The sequence below is a fragment of the Conger conger genome, chromosome 2, assembly GCF_963514075.1.
Source record: "Conger conger chromosome 2, fConCon1.1, whole genome shotgun sequence".
In the NCBI taxonomy this organism is placed as follows: Eukaryota; Metazoa; Chordata; class Actinopteri; order Anguilliformes; family Congridae; genus Conger; species Conger conger.
This window is the reverse complement of record NC_083761.1, coordinates 37,913,863-37,933,624: the sequence shown is the minus strand read 5'-3', so window position 1 is coordinate 37,933,624 and position 19,762 is coordinate 37,913,863. Positions and strand designations below refer to the sequence as shown.

At 40.9% G+C, this 19,762-nt stretch overlaps 1 protein-coding gene across 6 annotated transcripts in view; it reads left to right on the top strand.

Annotated features, from left to right (window-relative positions):
• The first annotated feature begins 5,611 nt into the window (after window positions 1-5,611).
• Window positions 5,612-19,762, top strand: part of abcc10 (ATP-binding cassette, sub-family C (CFTR/MRP), member 10) — an 80,475-nt gene continuing 66,324 nt past the window's right edge. For 3 of the 6 annotated variants that reach the window (XM_061221905.1, XM_061221897.1, XM_061221922.1), the window contains exons 1-2: window positions 5,612-5,810; window positions 14,633-14,811. In XM_061221905.1, the coding sequence (XP_061077889.1) occupies window positions 14,651-14,811 (161 nt within the window). In that variant the 5' untranslated portion in view covers window positions 5,612-5,810; window positions 14,633-14,650. Of the gene's footprint in view, window positions 5,811-14,632; window positions 14,812-17,012; window positions 17,150-19,762 lie in introns of those variants that run through there. The other 3 variants (XM_061221939.1, XM_061221931.1, XM_061221913.1) reach the window with 2 other exon arrangements.

Here is a 19,762-nt window from a genome sequence, read left to right as displayed (position 1 = left end):
GACATGGTCAGGGTCACAGGGGGGCTGGAGCCTATCCCAGCATACATTGGGCGAAAGGCAGGAATACACCCTGGACAGGTCGCCAGTCCATCGCAGGGCACACACACCATTCACTCACACACTCATACCTACGGGCAATTTAGACTCTCCAATCAGCCTAACCTGCATGTCTTTGGACTGCGGGAGGAAACCGGAGTACCCGGAGGAAACCCACGCAGACACGGGGAGAACATGCAAACTCCGCACAGAGAGGCCCCGGCCGACAGGGATTCGAACACAGGACGTCCTTGCTGTGAGGCGAGACATGAAATATGAAAAATAATAAATTACAAGAATAATGATAATAAACAATGATAAACTAACACAGGACAGAACACAGGAACATAACAGTATCATTACCCTATTATGTTTCCCACCTGTTGTTACATTACATTACATTATCAAATACCTTCTGTGCTGTATTCTTCCAAATTTAGAAATACTCAGTTTGTTAACAGTGGTGTGAAAGGTAGCATAGCTAATATATGTTATACCCTATTCACTGTGAGATGAAAATAAAAATAAAAATCATAAACAAAGATGTTAAGGCCCTGTGATTCTAAACTTCTGATCTTAAACAAATGTAAATCTTAATCTCATTTTTCAATCGGAAATGTTCAGCAAGAGTTAAAAGCAATGACTGCAGTTTATGACTGATCCATTGAACAAAGGCACTGTTACAGCAGTCTGCTACCTGACATGACAGGCAAAATCAGATCACAGCCACAACAGACTACTGATTTACAAAAATATGTCAGGCCAGAGCTGTGCTTGTGTAAATTACTGAGTAAATGGTTTTCAAGCCGTTCTATATATTTGTTCAATTCTACCATCAGCTCACCTGATTCAATTAATCAAGGGCTCCTTAAGCTTTTCTATAGCCCATTTTTTTATTTTTTAACATCCTACCTAGATAGTTTATCAAGTCACATACATGGATACCTTGATTTATTTAACCTACCCTGTTATACAATCAATAACTACTTTATTTTGTAATTCAAATCAAATCTCATTACTAACAGACACACTGTTGTGCCCCCACTGGTCTTATTCACAAAAGTAAAGTGAACTACAAGCAATTACGTCTACTTAATCCTCTCAGAAGACCATAAGTACAGCAAACAACCAATTACAAGTTCAAGGTTTATATGATATCCATCACCCAGACTGAGCTGTTGAGAACGGTATTGAAGTCACTGCGGAGGTCTGGATAGTTCTGATAATAATACATTTGAGTCACTTGGCAGATGCTTTTAATCCAAAGCGATTTACAAGTATATAGGTTCTTCCACAGGTTAAAAGCATCAAATCCATAGCTAGTAAAATACGCATGAATAACTCTTCTAAACAAAAAGACAACAGTCAACGTAAGTGCAATTTATTATTTATTTTTTATTAAGGGTTAGGGATTAAGGGTAATGTGGCTTCCAAATAGGAAATCGGCCCCAGTACAGAAGCAGAGGAAGTGCCGTAAAGTGTTGTTGTCCAACTCCCCAACATATCTCTTCAGGTGTCTTGCCACACAGTTCTGTGGTGCAGTCATGGCCTGTGGAAACTCAATCACAAATATAGGAGTTTGTATGAGGGCTTTGTGACCCAACTGTGTCAGAAGTGGTGAAATATTTTCTTCAGTGGGAATCTGGTGACATTCATGTGAATCTAGAACATCAAGGAGTGAGTCTTGGTCAACCGACTAAAAAGTTGTCCAGTACATGTTATAAAATGTATTCCAAAATTAAGTGCCAGAGCTGACTCCCTCTTCCAATCTTCCAGTAGGTAGTTTCATGCGGACAGTCACTTCTTTCTCCATAATTTCTGGGTTGCTAAATGCACTCATTAGGTCAGTGAGAGAAAACCCTCTTCACATTACGACAATTGTTGCAGAATTTCTGATATCTTCAATAGGAATTGTGTCATCTTGACTCCCAAACTCACTAAATGCTGCTCCAATCGTGACCTCATTATCAAGAGTCCTCAAACTGGATAGTTTTCACATCAATTGGAATCTCTCTGTTCTGTGTAATGGTTCTGATGCACACCACAGTCTCCTGGTTCTCTTGTCCTTGTTCTGCCTGGATGTTTCCAACTATGCAATTGTTTTCTTGCCCTTGTTCTGCCATGATGAAATCTTCAACATGCACTTCATGTTCTGATCTTGCCTGGATATTCTCCTGCCTATTTTATCTGTGCATAGCCAATATTTGCTGGTTCATAAAGTCTTCTGGATCCTCTGTGCCAAAATTTGTCTCAGCTACGTTTGCTAAAATGGTCAAGTTGACTGTTTCATACTGTTGGTTGTCATTCCGGGAAGGTACAGCTTCTATGTCAGGTGTTGCGATGTGAGAACTGTCCACGTTCTTGTGTTTTGTTGTGAAAAGGTACAACTTGAGAATTTTAAACTAAGTTGGTTCATATAACGGGGCGGCACGGATGGTGGAGTGGGTAGCACTGTCGCCAGCAAGGAGGTCCTGGATTCGAATCCTGGTCGGCCGGGGCCTCTCTGTGCAATGTTTGTGTGGATTTCCTCCCACAGTCCAAAGACATGCAGGTTAGGCTGATTGGAGAGTCTAAATTGCCCATGGGTATGAGTGTGTTAGTGAATGGTGTGCGTGTCCTGCGTTGGACTGGCGACCTGTCCAGGGTGTATTCCTGCCTTTCGCTCAATGTATGCTGGGATAGGCTCCAGCCCCCCTGCGACCCTGTTCAGGATAAGTTGGTTAAGATAATGGATGGATGGATGTTTCATATAACTCTTCAACTGTACATTCCTGGACAACCTTTCTATTAGAGCTATCCCAAATGTCACAGTAAAAAATATTTGAGTTAAAAATGCTTTGATTTCCCATTTGGGGAAAAAAGCATTTCTGCCATTTTTTGGATTTCACCTATTTTTGTCGGTCTGCCAATGCAGACTTGCTTATCACAGTCTCTCTCACTGTAGTTCATCCAGCCTATTTCAACTCGCTTGGCCTTCTTCTTGGCATTTGAGTTTCCCATGTATTTCTTTAAAACTTCTTCTGTGTCTTTATTTGGTGTTTGGGGCACAGAGTCTTGATCTTAATCACTCTAATAGACCTTTCTTGTATGTACTTCTATCCAAAAACTGTTGTAGTGGCAGCGGTGGCCTTCTGTCATAAACAATGGGGGATGTATTTGGCTAGATCATCTTCTGCCATCAGTGGAATCTCAGAGACATCAATCTGTGGAAAGGATAAATTTGAAAGGGTTAGTAAAAATTAATTTAATGCATTTAAAATTCAACATTAATAGCTCACACTGTATGCCAATGCAACATGGGGAAATGAATATTTAATTGCAATACAATGTTAACAAAACAGAAATAAATTCACAGATTTTATTAAACATACAGGTACTGGCCAGAGTAATGGGAAAACCAATTTCTATAAAATATGGCAGCTGGCATATGATAATGAGCATGATGGTCATAATTGACCATTAATAGTCTTACTGTCAAATAAGAATTAATTAATTAATCAAATGCTGCTATTGTGTCAGTAAATGTGTGTGAGTACATTGCAGGCTGAATTCTGGATTGGTTGCACTATTTTGTTTTAGCTTGGCCATCATTTGTAAATACATATACCTATAGAAAGCATGCACACCCAGTCCAAATATTGGTATTTTGTTTCAATACAGCCTGAACTCAAGACATATTGCATTTCCCCCCACTTATCCACACAATCTACTCCACCCTAAAAGTGAAATAATTGCTTGCATAAGTAAACACGTCCCTTATTATAACCATTCTGAATTCACTTAAAGGTACAATAGGTAAGATTTTTGTGTTAAAACATTGTTACCATTCCTATCGTTGAAAAAGGCTCACTGACATTTTGACTCACCCTCTGCCTGTGTTTATAGTCCTTAAATGCTGGTTTCAAAATGTACAGTTGATGGGCCGTCACTGTACCAAAACAGCGGTACAATAATTAAAGCTCATTGGTTGATAATTGAGGCGGCACGGATGGTGCAGTGGGTAGCACTGCCACCTCACAGCAAGGAGGTCCTGGGTTCGAATCCCCGTCGGCCGGGGCCTCTCTGTGCGGAGTTTGCATGTTCCCCCCGTGTCTGCGTGGGTTTCCTCCGGGTACTCCGGTTTCCTCCCACAGTCCAAAGACATGCACGTTAGGCTGATTGGAGAGTCTAAATTGCCCGTAGGTATGAGTGTGTGAGTGAATGGTGTGTGCGCCCTGCGATGGACTGGTGACCTGTCCAGGGTGTATTCCTGCCTTTCGCCCAATGTATGCTGGGATAGGCTCCAGCCCCCCTGCGACCCTGATCAGGATAAGCGGGTTCAGATAATGGATGGATGGATGGTTGAAAATTGGTTCTAATTGCCACAGCCAATGGCGTGGGGGCTTATTTGGATTGTTTGTGTGTAGCTGCCCAAATTGCACTTCAGACAAGCTATCACTAAAACTCTGTATACTATTGCTTATTATCCAGGTGAAGACTACTTATCTAGTTATAAAACAATACCAGTTCACTATCGGTAGCAAAAAGCAAAGGCAGCTTCTTGCACTTGAGTGAATTAAGAATGGTTATTATGTATACTTATGCAATAAAGACATTTCAGTTTTAAAATTTTCATTAATTCATTTAAAAACCTGGTGGCCCTGCCTGTAGCCTAGCCCAGTGGTTTTTAAGCCATTCTATATATTTGTTCAATTCTACCATCAGCTCACCTGATTCAATTAATCAAGGGCTCCTTAAGTTCATTCAGGTGTGCTGGTGGTGGAAATATGCCATGGGGCTCCATGAGAGGTTTGAAAACCTCTGGCCTAGACTAATGTTGAAACAAGATGTGTCAAAACAATAAATTGATGAAATCCGTTATTTTTTATTGTCTCAAACCAGACGTATGTGATACTTGCAGGTTGTGTTGGCAGCAAGGCTACTCACTATGAGCCATGTTTGCCTGGGTGGACTAGTCCAGGTTGAATGGTTACAACACAACGTAGTTACACTACAAGAGTTGCACGATGCGCAATGCACCGCTTTTGAGATATACATATCCCTCTTTAAATATCAAGTCAATTCCAATGTTTCCAATTCCAGTCCAATACCGATAATTAACATGGCCCCTGCCTACGATTCTATTGCCCTTGCAAATAGGCTACCTGGCAGTTCATCATTCAAATTGTTGTATTTTTTCCCCATACAAAGAAATCAGAAGTGGTTTAGCCACGATTTATGTGCAGAGGCACCAACTTAACCGCTTATTATATAAACCATTAAATGCTTCATTAATTACCTGATTTTATTTGTCATAGAGCAGCATCAGCCTTCACTTCCAACTCCTTTCTGCAGCAGCAAGTGGTGTGCTTCTACTAGCGTGATACTATATAACTATAATCTCGTTTAACAGATTAACAGAGGTAAAACAAGGTTCGCGTTCCCACACTTTTGTAAATTGTTGCCAGGACATACGGATCTCGTTCCCACGAGTTAACAAAAATAGAATAGTGAGCCATTTAGGGCCTAAATAATTAGAGATCACATGATGCCTTCAGTAGATGGCGGTATAGCAGAAATGGTTTGCTGACCGCCGTTAAACGAAGAAGAAGAAGTCGAAGAAGAAGAAGTCGAAGATTATTATACTGTCTGGTTTACAATACAGTCATTTGCTTTAGTTTAATCCCAGCTATGAATTCTCATAATCTTGCATAAAATCCTTCAATTTATGCTGGCTGTTCTTGATAAACAACCATTTATGGATTTCGCTCTGGTCTACTTTTTCAAAACGGCAGGTAGGTTCGTAATGAACTTGATAGCTATGTTTTGTTGATAACGTTGTCATAACATTTCTTTTTACCGTGATAATTCCTTACCCGTTTACATTTCGGCAGATGTGCATGCAAGCTAAATTGCTATCTTCGTTTTGGTCGCAGCACATGTGCCTGACCCGCAAATGTAGCTTAAAAGTGTGTTTACACAGCGGAGGTTGTGTCGTTTTTTAAAAATATAGTCACCTCTTTAGATCAAACGTTAGATAAAACACTTTCAGGCTCAGACACGTCATACTCGCGCTGTCCTAAAATGCCTTCTTATCGCTGTGACAGGATAAAGCTTTGCATTTCCCCCCCAAACTTATAGCCTACATTTTAAACCTACCAGACACCATATCCGAAAACATCGTACTTTATTTCATATAGGCTCCCTATGTGCATTTTTACATATTTGGCAGAGGTAATTACAGTATAAGCAAATATTTCTTTCTCAATGGCCTACGACATGCTGTAGATCATAAATTGTCAGATAGAATGTACTGATAAATTGACACTTTGGAATTTATTCACATTATTTATTTTAACCTTCATTTAACCAAGTAAGACCAGGTGAGTAATGCTCTTTTCCAGCAGTGCTATGGGATACATAACAATGTGCAAATCATATCGATACAAAATACAGAGAAAGAAGAATCACACAATAACAAGATAAAAGTAACAAGTTGACAATAATGGAAAGAAAAACGTAATGCATTTACGAAAAAGAGCGTGTATCCGGCAAGGCCTCGTTTAAAATAATTATCGAACCCTCCATGTTATTTCGGTGATCCAGTTTTGAGGTGTCCTGTACACAGTTCCAGTTATGAGCAGCATAATTCAGCTGCTTTCCCCAGTTCGGTTTTCATAAGACTGATCTGAAGTGTAGGGTTTTTACTAGGGATGATCTGATCTGGATTTTTGGGGTCGATACTGATCAACGGTTCTTTTCCGCAGGATCGCCCGATACCGATTAAAATAATAAAATAAAATGAATGAAATTAAAAAAGAAAGAAAGAAACGGTTTAATCTTTGCTACTAACTGTACCGGCTGTCTCTTAGAATGTTCTTTCCCATATTATTGTACCCATATGATGACACTGTCTTCACATAGAGTTGCCTTAGATTAAGCTTGCCCATTATTAAATACTCATTACACTCATGAATAGGCCCTCCAAATATTATTTAGTATATATCAGATATACAGTATATCAGACAAATGCTAAGTGACAGATTTTGAATTTGGTAACCTCTCTTTTAATTTCATACATTCTCTATATGAAAATATTTATGGCAGTTTCATATGCCTACATAAGGTGTACCGAAATATCTGAACCACAGGCCCAATCTAAATCCTATTCAAAAATAAAATTTTCAATGAAATGTGCAAATAAAAACAAATGTCCAAGGCTATGTAAATGCTACAAATATGAAAATGAATGCCAGACCCAGTCCTAATTATTTGATCCCTTGCTGATTTTGTAGGTTTGCCCACTTACAAAGAATGGAACTGTGTAGAATTTCATAGGTACATTTTAACATTGAGAGACAGAATATCACAAAATAATCCACAATAACAACATCATATAAATTTTATAAATTTTATATCATATTTTCACATGAAATAAGTATTTGATCCATAGAACAATAGGACTTAATACTTGGTGGAGAAACCTTTGTTGGCAAGCACAGAGGTCAGACGTTTGTTGTAGTTTTTCACCAGGTTTGCACAGATCTTGGGAGGGATTTTGGTCCACTCCTCTTTGCAGATCCTCTCCAAATCCTTAAGGTTCCGAGGCTGTCGCTTGGCAACTCGAATGATGTTTTGGGTCATTGTCATGTTGGAAGACCCATCCACGACCCATTTTCAGTGCTCTCACTGTGGGAAGTGCCCAAAACTTCCTGGTACCTGGCCACATTCATCCTCCCCTCGATACGGTGAAGTCGTCCTGTCCCCTTAGCTGAGAAACACCCCCAAAACATAAGGTTTCCACCTCCATGCTTCACAGTGGGGATGGTGCTCTTGGGTTTGTACTCAGCATTTCTCTTCCTCCAAACACGGTGAGTCAAGTTGATGCCAAATAGCTCTATTTTGGTCTCATCTGACCACATCACCTTCTCCCAAGCCTCCTCTGGATCATCCAGGTGTTCTTTGGCAAACTTCAGACGGGCCGGTACATGTGCCTTCTTCAGCAGTGGAACCTTGCGTGCGCAGCAGGATTTTAATCCTTCACGGTGTAGTGTGTTGGTTCTCTTCGTGACTGTGGTCCCAGCTGCCTTCAGGTCATTAACAAGCTCCTCCTGTGTAGTACTGGGCTGATCCCTGACCTTTCTCGTGATATCCCACGAGGCGAGATCTTGCGTGGAGCCCCAGACCGAGGGAGATTGGCGGTGACTTTGTGTTTCTTCCATTTTCTAATAATTGCTCCAACAGTTGCTAACTTCTCACCAAGCTGCTTGCTTATTTTCTTGTAGCCCATCCCAGCCTTGTGCAGGCCTACAATTTTTGTCCCTGATGTCCTTAGACAGCTCCTTTGTCTTGGCCATGGTGGAAACGTTGGAATCTGATTGATTGTGTGGACAGGTGTCTTTTATACAGCTACATGTGTGCTTCTTAATAGGAAAACTGACTGGTCTGTGGGAGCCAGAATTATTGCTGATTGGTAGGGGATCAAATACTTATTTAATGCAAAAATACGATAATAAATTTGTAAAATTTATATGATGTTGTTATTGTGGATTATTTTGTGATATTCTGGCTCTCAATGTTAAAATGTACCTATGATTAAAATTCTACACAGTTCCATTCTTTGCAAGTGGGCAAACCTACAAAATCAGCAAGGGATCAAATAATTATTGCTCCCACTGTACATACATAGGGGCGGCCTGTAGCGTAGTGGTTAAGGTAGCATGACTGGGACACGCAAGGTCTGTGGTTCTAATCCCGGTGTAGCCACAATAAAATCTGCACAGCCGTTGGGCCCTTGAGCAAGGCCCTTAACCCTGCATTGCTCCAGGGGAGGATGGTCTCCTGCTTAGTCTAATCAACTGCATGTCGCTCTGGATAAGAGCGTCTGCCAAATGCCAATAATGTAATGTAATGTACATAGCCTACTCAAAAGGCTTGAACTTTGAGCTTCGCTTTGGCTACTGTTCACTAAGCATAGAGGGCAAATTCATCTTTATTTATATGGGAATATGAGCATCTCTGCATTCTTTGAAGACAATCTATTTCTTTTCCCATCAATAATATCTGCCACTGTGCTAAACAGCCACCCGTACAAGGTGCGCCAAGGTATACACGAGCTGCTTCAGCAAGCGGCCCTTATTGACCAGCCAGAAAGCAAAAGGTGGTGCGCTTCGTGCGATCGGTGCCTCACAGAGATACAGATTTGTCTGTAATCTCGCATCTGTCAGAACCAGCCTGTTCCTGATTCTCCAGTATTTAAGAATACATCGCCTGCAAGGATCCTGCTTGGGGTACTTTCCGGGGGTGCTCTGTGTGAGTTTCTCTCAAACTTTTTTTTTGTCTGTTTGTGGATCTGAACCTGTTCTTGTGGCCTGGACACCGGAAAGCAATGTGCCTGCATGGCCTTTGCGATCGTCTGCGAAGTACCGGTCCTTGTACTTTCATTGGGAAAATAAAACAATAGCCTATCTTTATCTTTCCAGAATGCAGCGCGTTTCTTTAGTAATGCCATAATTGTTTTACGTTGCTGCCATGGAGAGAGAGTTCACGTCGTTATGTAGCCTACTATTCAGAACAATGATATCTGATACTTGATTTTCATACTACTTAATGCAGCTTGCTGGTAAAACATTGGATTTTGCGATCTGCTAATTTGGCAACCACCGATGGAGTCATTTGGAGTGAAAATCGGCCGATTTATATCGGCGGCCGAATTATATCGGTGGCCGATCGATCGGAGCATCCCTAGTTCTTATGCTCTACGAAATAGTGAGGATGACTATTTGAAACGTATACGTCTCTCAGTCCTCACACAAGGCACCAATTATGTAAGGGATATGCTCCTACACGTTGTGTGTAGAGTTGCGAGGATTTATAATAAGATGTTTCCGTCTTAATAATCCTCACGTATGGCGCCAATTAGGTGAGATAGATGGTTATACCATCCTTCTACAAATAGTGGCATTAGGTAAAATATCAGTCTCATAAAATATTTCATAATAACTATAATTTGGCTAAATTAATAATTACATTAGTGGTAGCATTGCCGCCTCACAGCAAGGAGGTCCTGGGTTCAAATCCCCTCTGTGCGGAGTTTGCATGTTCTCCCCGTGTCTGCGTGGGTTTCCTCCGGCTACTCTGGTTTTCTCCCACAGTCACATCAGTCCTGTAAAAGTCCTGGGGCCTCATTTATAAAACTGTGCATAGGATTCACGTCAAAAGGTTGCGTAAGCATGAATCCCAGGACGTGCGTACGCAAAAAAATATTCTGATTTATAAAACGGTGCATACGCACGTCCCACGCCAGTTTTCCTTTAAAAATCACAATCAACTCTAAATGTGGCGCAACTTTGCCAGCTTCATGTCGCGCCCACAGTTGCCTATAAATAGGCAGTGAAACACCCCTAATGAATATGCATTTCAGGAAGACGACAATGGCAAACGCTGAAAAGAAGGCCAAGAAAAGGGATTTCAGCCATTTGATTGCCTCTGAAAAGCTACAGGTGTGGGAATTATCCTGATTGATTGTAAATGACGAACAGTTCTGCACAACGAATGTGATGATGACGATGATAATAATAATAATAATAATAATAATACACGTTATTTGTCTAGCACCATTGAAAACACAGTTGCAAAATTAAGAGATAAAACGAACAAAAATGTATAACAATAAACACATTATAAAACATAATATATGAATATGATAACAATATATGAAACTATGCTCGTATCTGCCCGACTGACGCATTGTAAACAGCATCAGTGCAGCGCAATTTGTCCGACTGTTCACCATATTATTTATGAGAATACATTTAATAACATGAAGTATTGTTTAACAATTCGTCTACATATTTTAGGGATTATTTTACAGCAACATCTCCGTTTATATTTATCATCCTAAATCATATTTTTTGGGCACTCCAGGGAGCATCAATCAAACAGCTGTTTGTTTATTCGTTGTAAGAGAGGCTTTTGTCAGTTTTTGCAAATTAACTCTTCGTATATGATACGTGAGAGGTAATATTTCATTACATTACATTACATTACATTACATTGCATGGCATTTAGCAGACGCTCTTATCCAGAGCGACGTACAACAAAGTGCAAATTAAACACAAGAACAAGTGCAAAGAGGACCTGAAAGGACAGTATAGTTCCGAGTCCTAGTGTAAACATGCAGAAAATCAGAACCCTTTAAGAGTACAATCAACAACAATCAATTTCGATTTATTTTACACAGTGGTATCTGTTGTGTATCATTTTCGACTTCTCTCGTCGCCAAATGCTGTGTTGCACTTAGGAAGGGAGAGAAGCCGTATAGCGAGATTCAACAATACAACACTTTAATAAGTATAACAGGGACGAAGCACGTCCTTACAGCAGCCATACCCAGCCACAACTCCCGGCAAATCTTTATACCTTTTTACATCCTGTTTGACTTCCCGCTTCACTTCCCGTTTTCCTGGTCTTACGTCACGAGCATTAAAGGCACAGGACACAACAGTATCAATTTCACACCATTTCTCGCGTTTCATCCCATTGCCATCGCAGTTTCTCATTTCTCCAGTTAATGTGCGTACGCATGGGTCAGAGTTTCCGTGGAGGACCGCACATTTTCCCGTCAAGTTCGTTTTTTATAAATGCCAAAGTTTGCTTACAAAGTGGGGTACGCATTCTTTTGTGCCTATGCAACGTTTATAAATGAGGCCCCTGGACACATACGAAGCGGGCAAACTGAGTAAGCCGGACTGTCAACCACTTTGGAGGGTGCGTGAGCCTGAAGGAATGTGGTGCACATCTCTTTCTGTCCGCCTGTCTCAAAGCCACCAGCTCCTGGTCCAAGCGATGGTTCTGTCCCGCCTGGACTACTGCAATTCCCTCTTGGCTGGCCTCCCAGCGTCCGCCATCAGACCCCTCCAACTCATCCAGAATGCAGCAGCTCGTCTGGTCTTCAACCTTCCCAAATACTCACACGTCACCCCCCTGCTTACTTCCCTCCACTAGCTGCCTGTCATGGCTCGCATCAAATTCAAAACATTGGTGCTAGCCTTCCAAGCAGTTAAAGGGTCTTCCCCAGCTTATCTACAAAAAATCATCAGACCCTACACCCCTGCCAGACCTCTTCGTTCAGCCTCCACAGGCCGCTTGGCACCTCCCCCTCTCCGAACCTCCACCTCACGCTCACGACTACTGTCTGTTCTGGCTCCACGGTGGTGGAACGAACTCCCCGTTGAGGTCAGAACTGTAGAATCTCTCCCCACCTTCAAGCGCAAGCTGAAGACACACCTCTTCAAGCAGCACCTCTCCACATCCCTCCCTACCTCCCTGTGAACCTTAATTGTTGTCTCTGTGACTTGCTTTGTGTATCGGTATTTTTAGTTGGCTAGGTAAGCAGTGTTTGGATAGTTAACTTTGGTCACTTTTGCTCTGTTTGTTTGTTTCTTTGTTCTCAAAAAAAAAAAAAGGCCCTCGTCCTTATCTTTGTTGTACAGATAGCAGTTGAAATTGGGTCTTTCAGCGAACTTATCCCTGGTTATGGGTATGCACTTTGTTGTACCTCGCTCTGGATAAGATTGCCAATAATGTAATGTAATGTAAATTAACATTAGAACATCATTAAGATAAAAGCGTTCACTGGTGTATTTGGGATCATTGCCTTGTTGTGGGATGAAGCATTGTCCAATGACTTTGGAGGCATTTGACTGAACTTGAGCAGATAAGATGGTTATGTAGAATTCTGTATTCTGAAATCATTCTGCTGCTGCTATCAGCACTTACATTATCAATGAAAACAAGTAAATCAGCACCTGCGGCAGCCATCCTCTTGCCATTACTCTGATACAAGTAAATATTGGTCTCATCTGTCCACAAGACCTTTTTCCAGAGCTGGAAGGTTGCAGTGCCCCACCTTATTATTTAATTCCTCCATGTAGGGACTAAACTGCATTTAGTCAAAACAGGACGCAGTTGATATGTAGACCTCTACACTCATTACATTACATTAATGGCATTTGGCATACACAAAGCGACGTACACAAAGTGCATACCCATAACCAGGGATAAGTGCGCTGAAAGACCCTAGAGGGAGGTACAATTTCAACTGCTACCTGCACAACAAAGATAAGGACCAGGGTCTATTTGAATTTTTTTATTTTTTTATTTCTTTTAAACAAACAAACAAACAAACAAACAAAGCAAAAGTATGAGCAAACCCCTTAACTAGCCAAACACTGCTTACCTAGCCAAACTAAAAATACTGATTCACAAAAAAGTAAATCACAGAAAGGCAACAATTAAGGTTCACAGGGAGGTAGGGAGGGACGGGGAGAGGTGCTGCTTGAAGAGGTGCTTCTTCAGTTTGCGCTTGAAGGTGGGGAGAGATTCTACAGTTCTGACATCAACAGGGAGTTCGTTCCACCACCATGGAGCCAGAACAGACAGTAGTTGTGAGTGTGAGGTGGAAGTTCGGAGAGGTCTGGCAGGGGTGTAGGGTCTGATGATTTTTTGTAGGTAAGCTGGGGAAGACCCCTTAACTGCTTGGAAGGCTAGCACCAATGTTTTGAATTTGATGCGAGCCATGACAGGCAGCCAGTGGAGGGAAGTAAGCAGGGGGGTGACGTGTGAGTATTTAGGAAGGTTGAAGACCAGACGAGCTGCTGCATTCTGGATGAGTTGGAGGGGTCTGATGGCGGATGCTGGGAGGCCAGCCAAGAGGGAATTGCAGTAGTCCAGGCAGGACAGAACAATCGCTTGGACCAGGAGCTGGGTCGAGTAGGGGGTGAGAAAGGGGCGGATTCTCCGTATGTTGTATAGGAAGAACCTGCATGACCGGGTCACCACTGCAATGTTCTCAGAGAGGGACAGTCTGCTGTCCATCACCAAGCCGAGGTTCCTTGCACTGGGTGATGGCGTAAGTAGTATCCCCTAGGGAAATGGAGAGATCCAGATGGGGAGAGGTAATGGCAGGGATGAATATCATTTCAGTCTTACCTGGGTTGAGCTTTAGATGGTGGTTGTCCATCCAGCTCTGGATGTCACTCAGGCAGTCACTCAACTCAGATATTCCCAGTACTGATGGCCCAAAATGTTCCAAGATGGTTTCTCTCTTGCACATTGTAATAAACCTAAATCCTCGGTTAAGAGAACTTGTCAGCGTGTTCTTCATCATTCTGCACAAAAAAGGGCAAATAATCCAAACGGGATCAAGTATGATTCCAGATTCAGCAATTGCATGGCCTATTTCTCACCTCAAATTTAACTGAATGAAAATGAAACACGAAACATCTGACTAATGTAAGTGACTGTAAACAAAATGTGCTGTTAAAAAGTAAACGACACATGCAGGCAGCAACAACTTTCTGTTCTATGTCTTTATTGAGATTTATGATAAAGAGATGTCTTCAAAGGTACTCTGTCTTCAAGATTGGGGCAATGCCAGAGTGGAATGCAGAAAGAACATTTCAAATGTTCTATCAGTTTTTTCAGCCAAATGATATTATGTCAGAAATGTTGAAATAATGTAATGGACCAAAATGTTTAATTAAAGTCGGTGGACTAAAGAAATGTGATCTAGAGTGTAATTACTCTAACAATGTTCTTCTTGGTTCCATCCCAGTGAGTTCATTCTGTAGAGATGGATGACTTCCTGGCTGAACTTTGCTGCACAGACCCTCTGGATCCACTTCCAGTGTGGCAAAATGGAACAATCAGCCCCTGTTTTAACTTGCTGGTCCTTGGCTCCTTGTCACATTCTGTCCTTGCTGTTGCCAGTGCATGTTACCTGACTGCACACAGGTAGGTCAAAAAATGGTAGTACCATACCTTCTGTGCTTGATCATTTATTGTGTTGAAGTATAGTAGAACCCTATTTATCTGAACCTCACTTTGACCCCTGTTTATCATCCTCCACCAGTTAATGTAGCCTAGAGTAGAAATGGCGGGGACAAAGTGCAAAAGAATATGCTTCAATATGGAGATCAAACTTTTAATCCAAGGAATGAAAATATACATTAAATGCATTAGGGATACAAATTTCCTGCCATCCTTAGCGACAGTTCTATGTATGATGAGAGTCCCAGTCAGGCAGCATTTGAGTTTGAATAAATTATGGCAAGTAGTGTTGTTACGATACCGATACCAGTATCGGAAATGCCTTCATTACAGTCCAAAATGCTGAATCGGGTATCGGCGAGTACGCGAGTCTATGCACCGATCAGGTACCACATAATTTATCATGTGATGATTGCTCATTTATGCTACTCAGGCAAACAACAACACGAGAATGTAACGTTGGTCAGAGCTAGCAGAATGTCAGAAATTTGGCAATATATTACACTGGAATATTCCACCAGTAAAACACCAATGTGCACAGTTTGCAAGACTTTAGTTTTGAGGGGTGGCACTAGTGTTGTCAGTTTCAACACCAGCAATCTTATAAAGCATTTGAAGGTGCTTCACGCGAAAGTGCACAATGAGTTCACCGAGGCAAATGGGAACTGAGTTGTAAACGTTTACAAAAAATTGCTAACCAATAAACAATCATTTTTTTCCTGAAGCTGGAATGATAAGCTCAGTTTAAAATAAATGCGTGTTCAAAACCAGGCGTATTATTGCGGTTTATATTAACTGAACTTTCCACTATGCTGCATCTACATAACAATAAATAAAGCAATACATCATTGGACAAATGCTACATGAAATTTACAGTAAGCTGTTACATTCTAAACTAGCAATCGAAAAGCTACAGTAGTAGCCTACTAGCAAGCAATCTGCGGCCATGTCAGAGGGTTAAGAATGCAAACAATGCAGGGAATTGAATGCTACAGTACTATAGTTATCAAATAATTTATGTGTGTCTTAAATCTGTAGCTGTTGGTTCACTTATGGCTCATTGTATGGCGTTTCTTCATCTGTGTTTATTTGTTGACATGCAAATTCAAACTACTGGCAAACTGAATATCGCTTTCCACTGTGTGGTATCTTCATAAAAATAAATAAAGCAATACATTATCATTAGGCTATTTATCCATCGGATATTTAAAGTTAAAATTCCCTGCTTTAGTGAAAAATGGACCACGTTAATCTCACCACCACGATTGCCCCAAGCCATATAAAATGCATTGGCAAAGTTTACCGTTCCATAAAAATATATCAGAGACCAAATTGTACAGAGACCTCTATTGGCCCAAAATACAGTTTGAAAATGAAATGAAATTTATCAAAAAATGTGCCACCTATCATAACCGGTATCGGTTACACAGTGAAATGTTGAAAAAATTGGATGGAAACCATTCACGAAAACTGATTTGTCACATCCCTCATATATATATATTTTAGTTCTAGACTAGACTCGGTTCTAGACTGCCCTGATTTGGGGGGGCAGTCACAGATTTTTGGGGGCACTTTTTATTCAGGGCACAGTGCGTTTGCCTCTGTACTCCAGTGCATTGGATTTGAAATGAACCAATTAAAATTAAGGTACAGTGCAAACAGGTTCCAAAATTATTGGCACCCCTGGTTTAATACTCTGGTTTGAAACACCCCTGGCAAAGATGACAGCCATAGCTCGTTAGTACTGGCATCTCGTATATAACTTTTAATGATTTCAATAGTGGGGCTTTTTGTTTCATGTTTGTCACGTCATGTTTCATGTTTAGTTACTATCTTGGTCATGTTACTGTCATGTCACGTATTATGTTAGTCTAGTCTCACCACGTTTTTATGTCTCATGTCATGTTATGTTTCACGTTTAGTTGTTGTTACGATTTTATTGTTAGTCTTGTCATGTCACATTATGTAGTTTATTCATGTCTTTGCAAAATTGTTGCCTCCTGTTCGTCAGTGCATCTCTTCAGCATTTTTGTCAAGCCATTGTCTACCTGTTACGATCCAAGCCTGTTTATTGACCAAAGATTATTGACTTCTGTTTTGTTGACCATTGCCTGCCTGTACCACGACTTTGCCTGCTGTCTTTGTGCTTTTGCCCTGCGGAGCAGACTTCGGTCTTGACTCTTGCGCCGTCATCGACCCTGAGCCTGCCTACCGTCCACCTGTACTTCTGCCCCGCTGACAGCTTTCCTGGCTACCAGACTTTTTGCATGGTGTACTGATTACGAGACTGCCTTCTCCCTCGGTACTGCACTTTGGTTTTGGCTGGATTTTACGTGTACGAACACCTCTCTCTGGATATTCCCAGAATAAAGCCATGACGGGACTTTATTACACCACTGTTTCTGAGTCGTGCATTTTGGGTCCAACCCCCCCACGCACCCGTCTCACTTTTGCTGTTTAGTATTGGCATTTTTGGCAGACGCTCTTATCCAGAGCGACGTACAGACTGAGCAGGAGACAATCCTCCCCTGGAGCAATGCAGGGTTAAGGGCCTTGCTCAAGGGCCCTGCTCAAGGGCCCAACGGCTGTGTGGATCTTATCGTGGCTACACCGGGATTAGACACACCAACACACTAACCTTGTGTGTCCCAATCGTTTACCTTAACCACTACGCTACAGGCCGCCCCCTGTTTTTCGATCGTGTGGCAGAAATGTTCGGTGCCGTTGACCATAATCGAATGCTTTTGTTTTTATCTTTCTACTGACAAATTACTGTTAAAAAGCAAATTCTATGGGTTAGTGATATGGGTTATGCTAGTGACATCTTACTAACCTCATATGGGGACCAGTAAAGGTCAACAATGCACTAGCACTTTTTATCGCCACTGCTGTGAAGTAAAAAAGTGGACAAACTTTGTTTTCTATGAGAAATTTATTGTTGAGTTCACGTGCACATAGCATTATAAAGCTCCTCCCTATATGAAGTTAACAAACTTTATAATATACAGTGGTGTGCAAACATTTGGGTACCCCTTGGGCCATTCTATCTGAATTTTTCTTGGTCTTCCAGACCTTGCCTGGACTGCAACTGTTTCATTCATCTTAAATTTTCTGATAATGTTTCTGACAGTGGAAATAGGTAGTTTGAAACTTTGAGAGTTAACCAAATTAAGCATTTTCATTCAGACATCCTTGGACAAGGAACCCATAGTTGTTAGCACCAGATGGATAGGACACTACACTGCTGTTGGATACATTAAAGGGCATGGAGTTACTTCAGAATAAAAAGTTCAGCCCTGGAATTATATTCACCTGACTCAAATCACTTTTTACAAAGTAACAAAGAATAATCCAAAAAGTATCCCACACTTTTGCTCACAGCCCCTTTCCTTTTGTATCATTTATAAAGCTATTCAGGTTTATTTTCAGTCATATACAGATTAATTGTAACAGACATTCATTGAACCCCACTGTATTGCTTGTAACGTTACACCCCTTTAGTAGCAAATATCTACAGCTAACATCGGTTTCATTAAACATTTGTTTACTGAACGTTAAGTTAATATTTGTACTGATGACCTAAAGTTAACAACATCCACGATCTGTAACCCTACTAGTTCCGAATACATAGTATTACGGACTTTAAATTGCAGTCTGGACCATCTTCACTCTGTAGCACACGTTTACAATTTAATACAACTTTCCAAAAGAGGGTTGGCTAACTCATAGCCATTACCAACTCTCTTATAGTGGCATGTAGCATAGTTGAAAACAGAAACGGAATTGTTAGCTGATACAGAGAGCATTTTTTAATGGGAAACGGATTGGCTGCATCAAGATGGCAAAGTCTGTCTCTGAATTATATTCAAGCTTATCTGCATATTGCAGTAAGCACTGGGTAGAATTTTGTGGTGGAAAGGAATAGTGAATGCATGCAGTGAATCTTAAAAATATGAAAATACTGTACATGAGTGAGCATGTTTAGTATTATAGTTCATTTTCATGAAGTGATTGGATCTTGTACCTCAGATAATTTTTTTTCTATTTTTAAACAATTTAAAAGTGCATCATTATTCTTTGGGTTTTCTTTGAGATATTTTAGACGACACATTTTAGATACTGCAAAAATGTAGGCTACTTAAGTACACCACTGATTACAGGCAGGTGTCTATCTAACCTTTATCCCCCTTATTATTTAAGTCACATTAATGTAGAATGCTATTCTTTGTATTCGGTGAACCTTAAAATATGAAAATACTGTACGTGAGTGAGCATGTTTAGCGATCGTGCGAAAAATGCAAATAAACCTGCAACAATCAATATGTATCAATATAGTCATTTTTATTACTAACTGGGGGTTGTAATTGTTTGCTCATAAGAAGATGTGAGATTACAAAATTTCCTCTATGGGAGTAGTGCTATGTTTGTAGTCCTAAAATATGCACTTCTCTCTCTCTTGATTTCCCCTCCTGTCGTTCAGTTTGCTACTGAATAGTGGGTCAGACAAATTCCCACTTACCCCACTTATCCCCCCGCTTTTAACACCTCTTTACTATTGTCCGGACAGTATAAGACTCGGCTCTTGTAGCGTAGTTGATGTCTACTCATTTTGTAATAATCTAAATCAGAAAAATGAAGAGCTTTTTTAAAATTCTGTGATTGCGAACCATAAGCAGATGAATGGGTATTGTGGGAAGTGGAGTCCCACAGGGAATCGGTGCTGGGGCCACTGCTGTTCCTGACATAAATGACCTAGACATGGGCATTGAAAGTAATTTAGTTAAATTTGCAGAAGATACAAACTAGGAGGCTTAACTAACAGTATAGACTCTACTAAGGTAATCCAGGAAGGCTTAAACAGAATCCAGAAGTGGGCGGAAACCTGGCAAATAAAATTCAATACAACCAATTGCAA